The 10,297-nt window shown below is 42.2% G+C and overlaps 1 protein-coding gene across 1 annotated transcript in view; it reads left to right on the forward strand.

The window, feature by feature from the left end:
- The window catches only part of RBX1 (ring-box 1), a 14,880-nt gene extending 5,170 nt beyond the window's left edge, over window positions 1–9,710 (forward strand). The window contains exons 4-6 of the mRNA XM_077757883.1: window positions 3,027–3,097; window positions 6,105–6,190; window positions 9,525–9,710. Of these exons, the coding sequence (XP_077614009.1) occupies window positions 3,027–3,097; window positions 6,105–6,190; window positions 9,525–9,537 (170 nt within the window). The 3' untranslated portion in view covers window positions 9,538–9,710. The remainder of the gene's footprint in view (window positions 1–3,026; window positions 3,098–6,104; window positions 6,191–9,524) is intronic.
- The last annotated feature ends 587 nt before the right edge of the window (window positions 9,711–10,297 follow it).

The raw sequence follows: 10,297 nt of genomic DNA on the forward strand, positions 1-10,297 counted from the left end.
TCTCGATACGAGAGAATGTACTTGTGGGAGGACCACTACAGAGAAAGGCCACTGATATTCCTCTGTCTCAGAGTGGAACATTTAGGGGATCAGTGTAGGTCTTCAGTCAGATACCTACTGGCTTTATCATATATTTTAAATGTTAGATGAAGTAGTAGAATATTAAACTTTTTTTTTTTTTTTTTAAATAAGCTCAATATCTAACGTGGGTCTTGAACTCATGACCCTGAGATTAAGGGCCGCACGTACTGAGCCAGCCAGGCACCCCAGAATATTTAACTCTTGTAACAAACAATTATGAAAGTGTGTTCAAGTCATGTCTTTTTTAAATTGAGAAGTTTATTTTTTTAATTATTTTTACATTTTTTATTTTCTTTCCAGTTAGTTAATATACAGTGTTTTCTATTAGTTCCAGGTGACAGCATAGTAATTCAGCAGTTCTATACCTCACCCTGTGCTCATCATGACAAGTGCACTCCTCAGTCCTCTTCACCTGTTTAACTCCTTTCCCTCCTCTCCTCCCCTCTAGTAACCATCGTGTTATTCTCTACACTGAAAAGCCTGTTTTCAAGTCATATCTTTTATTCATTCAGTGGATACTCATATCCTGGGCATTTTGCTAAGATAAAACAGTGACTGAGAACAAGCCTTTACCCTTAAGAAACATACCCTTTTGTTTATTATAAACACTAAAGAATAATCTGGTTGCTACAACTGGGTTTGTCTCCTTTAAAAAATAAATGGACTATGAACCTTGTAAAAAGACTTTTTGTTAAAGCTGAAAATAAGAATCTTGATTTAGCAATGGGCATTTTCTAATAAATTCTGGTCTGGCATTTAATGAATAATTATATATACAGTTGTAAGTAAATAAGAGTTATTATGGCTGTGCCCAGTTGGACTCTTCTAAAAACCATTCTTGGTCCGAAGACTTTCTCTTCTGAGTCAAAATTGATCCTGCATGCCCTCTTACAGCTTAGTATTTACTTTACATTGCTCCATTTCTTGCTTGTTCTAAAAATATGCAGTCTATTAGGTGGTATTTTCTCTATTACCTCAGGTAATCTTGTTCCAGATGAAGAGGGCATCCAGAAGGGCTTAGATGCAGCCTTTGCCCATGAGAAGTTAGCCTCTTCCTAAACCACATGTCCATCCCTGTTTTGAAAGTGTAAAATTTGTCCACCAAGATGAAGCCTTTGCTTCCATAGCAGTCCTTTGGTGGTAATGCTCTTGTATTGAAATTTAAAAGTCCCTCAGCTTTATGTATCACATGCAGTAAGCTTCTGCCTTTGCCGGGGTATGACAGGTATGCCTGTTTGTCTGTGCTAGGTTGACAGTGAACATTTCCTTTCCCTGTTTAAATGAATTACTCAACTCCTCTACTCACTCTGCAGCAATAGCTCCAGAACATTTCCTATTTGAGAACATTTTACGCTCCTATTTAAGAATTTTTCCATGCCATATCCCTTCTTATTTGGCATTCTAGATTGCACTCCTATCCCTCCTATATATTTTTGTTCTTTGTTAGGAATTATCAGGTGGTAAAGAATCCATATATATATATTTACCCCTCATTCTCTCTGTAGAAATGGGTTCTGTTTGCTTATTCAAGTACCAAGAGCCTACTTTGGACTTGGCATAGAAAGACAGAGTCCCTTAAAAATACCTTGACCTGGAAAAATTTAAACATGATAATGTACTTTGAAACAGTTATTATTTATTTAAGTAATGATTATGCCTCTTATTTAGCTAATTTCATAATACTTGGTCCTTATGTAAGTGAGAAGATCCAACTTGAAGGACATCAGATTTTTTTTTCTTTCCTTTTCAATATAGTGGTGTAGTCACGGCGCCAGTAAATCTTGAATATACTGCATAGATCCTAGATTCTCCAGTCCTATCAGAGGGAACCCAGTTACTCTCTTTGTAGAGTGAATATGGGTAGCAGAAGGAAGTTCTGTGACTTTAGACCCTTTGCCTTTCATGTTTTTGAAGGGAGGAAAAAAACCCATTTGGTATATCTCTTCCCCTAGGACCAAATATACCCATTCAAGTATCAGCATTATTTGCTTACAGTTTTACTATTTTCCACCTATGGAAGTTTGAAGTAATTGTCTCCTATCAAATAGTCTTTCCTGAAGCTTTTTCTCTTCAAATGGGAGACTCCCATTTAGTTACCACCTTCAGAGAAAGCAAATGATACATTAGTAATTCTTATTCCTTGAATATTTATCCCTGGTAGAGCTTTACTCATCGTTTCTTGATCTCAGATTTGTATTCTATTTCAATTCTCTTCCTCCTCTATGAAATTGGTACTTGGGTATATTTGCCGTAATTTGCTCTACGCACCAGACACAATCACCTCTGGGGTAGTAAGCATCACCAAGTCATGTGCCCCGAATCTCTAACCCTCTGGTCTTACACATTTGCTTTGACAGTATTTAAAGACCTTTGAGTTTCGCTCCTTTCACACAGTTTGCAACAGGCCTCTTTGCTCTCTTTTATTTTGCTTCTGTCCCAGTTCACACGTGTCTGCCTAACTTCTCTAGGGCCTGGAGCTTGTTGCCCAGCTAGGCCTTCTTGTAAGGGTCTAAGAGGTACCATTTGCCAAGAGTAGTGAGAAGACGCCAGTTCTCCGAACAGTAAGAATTACAAGGTAGCTTTAAGAATTTACTAAAGTTACCAAATTAGGAGAAATCCCTTTCATTTGGACAGGTCAGGTTATGTTCAGAACAAAAATGTGCCTTTTCTTTCGTAACTCAGTCTGAACAAGGATAGGAAATCATTGCGAAGCAAACTGTTAAGTCACATCTCTGCCTTTTGTGCTTTGCCTCCCCCTTTTTTTTACACTCATTAAAAAACAATTATGACTAATTAACCACTTGAGATTTTGTTCAGGTTTGTACCACCCTCAACCCCACCCCCGCCCAAATCATGTCCTTGTGTGATTGTGCAGGTAGGGCTGCTGTAGACTGAAAGGTTGTTACTCCTGAGGTCCAGTGATCCTGTTGCTCTTGTTCCCACAGGCATAGAATGTCAAGCAAACCAGGCGTCTGCTACTTCTGAAGAGTGCACTGTTGCGTGGGGAGTCTGTAACGTAAGGCAACATCTTTCCCTATCAGCATGGCATGTAAACATATTACTACTTATCCTGCTTTGCCAGTCTTGAAAAATAACTAGGAAAAAAAATTGACTAGCCCACCTTTCTCCCAAAAGGTATACAACTAGTAAAAAAAATATTTTAAATCCTTGTCCTATTCACCTGTTAATAGGTTAAAATTACTACTTATTACAGGGGCACCGTATTGTCTTAATTATAAAGTGGACTCACTTTTGTTAGCAATCCTCTGGGGATTCATCTTTGGGAATTGCCTTCAAAGCCTGTGGCAGTCTTTGGAATTATCTCCTATTGGTGGGAATCTTTACCTTCTGAACAGATTTTTTTTTAAAGGGCTAGATGCCTTGTGGAACTAAGTTTGGGGAATAAACTGAGTATTCAAGGGCCTGTGTGTGGTACATGTACTAAGTTAGGATTTTTTTTTAACGTGGCTCATGCCAGAAATGTTTTGTCCAGCATCATTGGACAGAATGTACAGCCTTCCCTGGTGTGACAGCTGTGAAGGATAATGGCATCGAATATGTTATTTCTAGCATGTGTTAAAAATTCATCTGTATAGCCATATAGTCCTAGTCACATGAGCTAAAATTGTCCTGTCCGAGTCTCCTGTGCCAAGGAGACAGAGGACCCTCAGCTCCCAGCATGGCATGGGCCTAAGAGGCTCTGGAGTCAGACTACCATTTCCTGTCTTGGACTTACTTGCTCAGTGACCTCAAGCAAGGTATTTGACATCCCTAAGGCTGGTCTCCCTCATGCAGACTGCACAGAGTCATGATCAGGATGAAATGGTTTTCTTTTGCCACATAGTATTTGTTGAATACACACATATAAATACAAACTTGGGGTGCTGGTGGTTACTGAGCAGATGGCAGCTGTCGGTACTTTTCCCCATCAGCCTGAGGACCCCCTCGACCCCAGCCCCGTGCCTTGAGGTGCACCTTCTGAATTCTGCCAGGGCCCTTTGAGGAGTTTCTCAGTAGCCTGTATTGGCCAGGGACGCCTTCATTGCTTGTGGGGATAAAGAAATAAAATATATCTGGTTCTTTGCTCTCCCTGACATTCAGGCATGTACTAAAAGCCATGTGATTTTTTTGGTGGAAGGAAAAGGGAATGGATTGGCCTTAAATTTGGCTACAGAGAGACTAGCTCAGGGAGCCCGTAACAAGGAAGAGCCAGCATGGTGTGGCAGAAACCTTCGGACTAGTGCTGGCTTCTAGTCCTGGGTCTTCTCACCGGCTCCATGAATTGGGCAAGTCCTGTGATTTGTCTGGATTTTGGTTCCCTGTCTGCAAAATGAAGGTAATAATACCTGTCCTGATTCCTTGCCATGGTTGCTGTGAGGCTCTGTCAAGTGATACATGTTAGCATCTTCCGTAAACTGTAAAGCACTGGTCAGCGGACTTTGACACTGCTAAATATACCCACGGGCACACCTTAGGTCATGACCAGGGAGAAAGTTGGGACCAAGTGGTCCAGCGATGCTGTCCCCTGCCCTGCAGCCCCTTTCCCTCCATCCTGTGAGGCAGCTGTGGTGTACAAGGACCCGGTGCCGTGCAAGGTGCCTAATGAGGGAGGGGGGAGGGGGAGAGAGGGGTCTTGAATACCTTTAGGTGTCCCTGCCACCTGGTATTCGAGAAAAATGCCTCAGCCTTCTGCTTTTTAGAATTTTTGTTTTTTCTCTTTTTCACAAGGAGTTTTGTGAGAGTCCGGGAGTTGTGTGAAAGGGATCATGTGAAAGCTCTCTCTCTGGGAGAATATTTGTCCTGTTGAGTATCCATAGCATACTAGCTGCGAGTTCCACTCTTAGTTACTCTATTCTGTTCTTGTCTTTATCAGAAGACAACGCACTTGCTAATAATCCACTGAGTGACTCTTCTTGAAGTTCCATGCATGTTTTGGTAGCCTTGCTGACCAGACTTCAAGGCTGCTGTTAAATCAAGTTTGCGAAAGCTTTCATTATTTTGTTGGGGTTCCCGTATTATTCCCCTGTCCCCCACCTGAGCCAGCCCCTCACAGATGAGAGGGAACAGCACCTGCCGCTGCTCTTACTACTCTGTTCTCGGGAACAGAGGGAGGAGAGCAAAGGTCCACTGCGGGCGGTGGTGTGGTTAGCATCGCATGTCATTAACTCACGCCGGAAAAACTGCGTGCAGCTTTCCTTTCGCCTGAGCCTGAAAGCCACCTCCTACCTCCTTGTGAGTTACCAGCTTTCTTAGTATTCTTGCCATTTTACTTCTTGCCTTGATCACGAAATAAGCCGTTTGATGCTCCTTCAACTGATTGTATGCAGTTTGTCTGTTACCATGCTTCCTTTTACCCTAATTTTCTATCTCATTCCTTTTTAAGAGAACATGCCTCACCCCTTAAAGGCTTCCTGAGTACTGAGCTGTTGTAATATCAGTACGTCTTTGAACAAATCTGGAAATAAGGTCCTTTGAACAGAGTTGAGCTGGCTCTGGGAAGATTGGGGAAGTGCCGGTCTCAGCTCTGGGTGGGTGGCAGTGGCAGCGTGCTACCCCAGGCTGAGGACCAGTCGCTGCCCCTCTGGTTCCCATTCTCCAAGATGGGGGAGGGGCAGTTGGGGACCAGGAATGGGGAAGTTTGAAACCTGCCTGTGTTCAAGGGCTCCCGGCATGTGTCCGAGGAGAGTACAGGGAAGTAGAAGCCTCCCCTTATAGGCCAAATAAGACCAGGAAGCCACATTCCACCTTCCCTTGAGGGAACGGGAGAGAGCATACCGCTAGACCATATACTGTGCCAAGTAATTTCTCCTTTTAGCAGTTCCGGCATGTGTAACAGCTGTTTCAGTGGACGTGTCCTGTACCTGACCACGGTGTAGGCTGTTGTTGACCTTTTGCCTCCCCTTGTTGCCTCCCGTTGCTCTCCAGCCCCGTGGGTCCCCACTGCACTGCCCCTGAGACGGATTATCAGTAGATGGCCAAGCCCACACAGAATGATTTTTAATAAAATGTGTCTTTTCTTCCAGCATGCCTTTCACTTCCACTGCATCTCTCGCTGGCTCAAAACACGGCAGGTGTGTCCGTTGGACAACAGAGAGTGGGAATTCCAAAAGTAGGTGTCTCCAGCTGTTTTGACGTTGTAAGACTGGGCTTTGGGGTCCGTGCCTTCTTTGACTCACCCCAGGCTGGAGGACATAGTCTCAGAAGATGGACGCATGGAATACACCTTGTTTTACAGACTAACTTTTGGTTAAACAAGGATTCACCTGTGAGGAAAATGCTCAGAGGTGTGGCATGCTAGAGTGTCCCAACTCCCAGGGTCTGTGAAGGTAGAAGATAGGAAAATCTGCAAACTATTAAATATTTCCAGAATCACATCCATAATAAGGATCCAGGGGCTAACCAATGTCAGGTATCTTTGCTTTGGGCTAGAGTTACATCCACCTATCCTGTTTCATTGGTTTATCTCATGCTTATCTTAACTAAATTATTACGTAAATGAAACATGACATGGTAAATTTTTAAAAATTCAAATAGTTAAGAGGGCATACCAGAAGAAATTAGTTTCCCATCTTAGACTCCTAATCGCACTCTCAGAGGTGACCATCAGCCTCTTAGTGCTTCTGACTATCCATACACATGCTTGCATGTAGGGGGTAGATATACATGCATAATTTTAATGTAAATATGAGCATCCTACACAGAAATTCTCCTTGCTTTTTCACTTCATACAGTTTAGAGTTTTTCCATATCCACATGTATTCTTTCTGATGGTTGCAGAGTATTGTTTTATGTTGATGTACTGTAATTAATATTTAATCAGTCCCTGTTGATAGACATTTGGGTTTCAAATTTTTTACTGTTGGTATGTAAGGATGGACATCTTTATACGTGAATCTTTGTGAATATGTGCATGTATATTTGTAGCAGTAGTTCCTAAAAGAGGACTTTCTAGGGAAAGAACATGTACATTTATTTTCTATTTTTTTATGTAAAAAGCATTTTTTAATGTTTATTTAGTTTTGAGAGAGAGAGACAGCAAACTGGGATGGGGGTGCAGAGAAAGGGGGACAGAGGATCCAAAGCGGGCTCTGCGCTAATAGCACAGAGTCAGAGTCCAGTGCGGGGCTCGAACTCCCACGCCATGAGATCATGACCTGAGTCAAAGTTGATGTTTAACCAAGTAAGCCACCCAAGTGGCCCCTATTTATTATTTTTGATATTGTCAGATTTTCCTTTCCAAGAATGTATACTAATTGACACTCCCTGTGAACAATGCAGCAGAATGTCCCTTTCTCCATTTCCTGCCAACGCTCTATTATTGCACTTTTCCATCTTCACTGGTCTGATAGTTGAAAACTAGTATTCAGTTGCCTTTTCTGAATTTTGAGTGAGATTGGGTGGTATGTTTTTATGCCTCTTTTTCTGTGAAATGCCCTTTTTGGTTGCTGTTGAGTTAGTGATCATTTTCTTTATCAAATTTTTTATGAGAAAGGGGATTTTTATTTAAACAGGAGTCTTGATTAATAGGGTATGTTGAGATTTATAAAACAAAAAATGAGGTTCTTTAGTTTGTTAAATGTTTAGAAATCCCTTATTGGCACAGATATTTTGCTTTCAGACTTATTTATTTTGGTAAAGAATTTTGGAACTCTTATCCAACGCATGTTCATTTTCTAAGAAACCTGCCAAATACTCAGTGTTTAATAACTCCTACCATTATGCTTCATTCAGCAACATGTATGCTACGTAGTGTGTAAGCTATAAAAACATATGAGACAGTCCTTCCCTGTCCTCAGGGAGCTTGCCTTCCGAGTAAAACTGTGCAGTCATATTTATCAAGGAACTTTTCTACATTCTGAAGAGGCCTTCGTAACTGGCCCTGCCCTGGAGCAGGCTCCGAGTTCCATTTTGGACCACACCTGTCCCATGTCGCCCATGAAATATTCCCAGGACTGAGCCTAGAAAGAGGAGCTGTGTGTGACAAATTCCTCATGTTGGTCTCTGACAACACCACTTTATCTAGCGGTTAACAGTACATTGGGAAAACAAACTCCTAAAGAACAAGCTATGGCATTCTTTAGTCTGATGGACGGCTTCTAGGTTGCTCTCTAGTCCACTAACAAACACTGAAACTCTACCTTGTGTGGAATTTGGCAAAACTTTTTTCTAGAGAATATTCAAGTGGATTTCTTATCAGAAATGCATGAAGGGTCCAGTAGTCCTTTGGGCTGATCAAAGCCATGACCAGAGTTCCAGTGCCCTGGGTTCACCCGTGTATCGAAGTATTTTATATTTTTATTAAAAAAAACTTTTTTTTAATGTTTATATTTGAGAGAGAGACACAGAATGTGAGCAGGGGAGGGGCAGAGAGAGGAGACACAGAATCCAAAGCAGGCTCCAGGCTCCAAGCTGTCAGCACAGAGCCGACGTGGGGCTCGAACCCACAAACTGTGAGATCATGACCTGAACTGAAGTCGGCCACCTAGCTGACTGAGCCACCCAGGTGCCCCTCGAAGTATTTTAATCAGAGACTAACTATCCAAAAAGAACCAGGACAGGGGATCCAGGGGCTAAAAAAGATTGAGTAAGACAATAAAGAAGAATTTTTGTTCAAGAAATCTGTTTATATGTAGAAGAAATTTCCCAGCCATGTTTATTTTTATAATGTTGTTAGAGCCAAATTTTGGCTCTTGGGGAAATGAGAAACCACCTGAAATCCATACCCCTCTATAGTCCTCTTTCTGAATGTAATTAGGATGGAAATTGGGCCTGGTGATAGATTTTGAAATTGAAGGCTATTCAATGACTATTCTCTGTATTTGCCTGAGTTAGCAGAGTTGAAGTGAAAATAGGCTGCAAGTGGGAAGGGAAGCCAAGTGCTGGGGCGGGGGGGCGCGTCTGAGCCACTGACCGGAGCCAACAGGACAGTTCCCTTTCACAGCCGCCGGCTCTGACTTTTCCCTCTTGCCTCCCTAGTACTGCCCAGCATCTCTCTGGTGCCTGGGAGAGTCAGGTGGGTGTAGCTGAGTCCCATGGAGGGACTGTCACTAAGAAGAGGGTAGTAGGCAGGGGCGCCTGGGGGCCTCAGTTGGGTAAGCATCCATCTTTGGCTCAGGTCATGATCTCCTGGTTCGTGGGTTCAAGCCCTGCATCGGGCTCTGTGCTGACAGCTCAGAGCCTGGAGCCTGCTTTGAATTCTGTCTCCCTGTCTGTCTGCCCCTCCTCCACATGTGCTCTGTCTCTCTCATTCTCAAAAATAAATAATAAACATTAAAAAAAGGTTTTTTAAAGAAGGGAGTAGTAGGTAAAATGTCACAAAGGATGAAATGAAAGGGGCAGAGATGGTTTTCATCACATTTGCTCCTATGTTTTTAGCAGGTTTTATAGCCTCAAAACAGGAAATTACTAAGGAATTAATAAAATAATATACTTTTGTCTTTCAGGTATGGGCACTAGAAAGAATTCTTCCATCGAGCTCAGCTGTTCTGTTCTCCATTTAATGACTTGCCCCCCTGTTACTTAAGTATAAATTAGATAGAACTGTGTCTTTTCTGCTTTGTCTTCAGTTTGCTATTCCTGCAGCCGTATTGTATTCGGTGTCAAATAAAATCCAGTTGGATTCTAGATCAGATGCTGTCTCTTGTGTATGTGAAAAAAGTGAACCATAAAGATTGGAAAGCCAGCTTTTGAAAGTGAGATGTTTGTTCATTAGAGCAGAGTCGTCCTGTGAGTCTGTCGCTTGGTCACCAGGCATCCCGGTCCACAGCCTGCTCACTGATGGCAGCCTTGGACACGTCATCTCTCTCTTCCACCCTTTCCCTGTAGAATGGCTCCTAAGGACTAAACGGCGTCGTAGGCGCACAAAGAAGCTGTGTAAACTGTAAAACCACGATACAAATGTTAACTTTGACCGTGTATGACATGCTGCTTTCTCTTCTTAGTTTAGAAAAATAAATCTGAAAAAATCTAATATGTAATTTTGGCTGGCGAAAGAATAATTTATAGGCTCAAGTTGAAACTTGGTGTCACTTAGAATGGAACTGAAAAAGAGAATTCAAGTTGCCTCTATCACCACCATCTTTTGTAATTTGTTCACACTGTCTTAGCCATGGGGGTCCCTAACAGGCTGTCAGTAGAGCATGCAACTCCATCTTGGGGTCATGAGTTCAAGCCCCATGTTGGGCAGAGATTACTTAAAAAAAAAAAAAAAAAAAAA

This window comes from Crocuta crocuta, unplaced genomic scaffold (genome assembly GCF_008692635.1).
Source record: "Crocuta crocuta isolate KB4526 unplaced genomic scaffold, BGI_CrCroc_1.0 scaffold143, whole genome shotgun sequence".
NCBI classification, from domain to species: domain Eukaryota; kingdom Metazoa; phylum Chordata; class Mammalia; order Carnivora; family Hyaenidae; genus Crocuta; species Crocuta crocuta.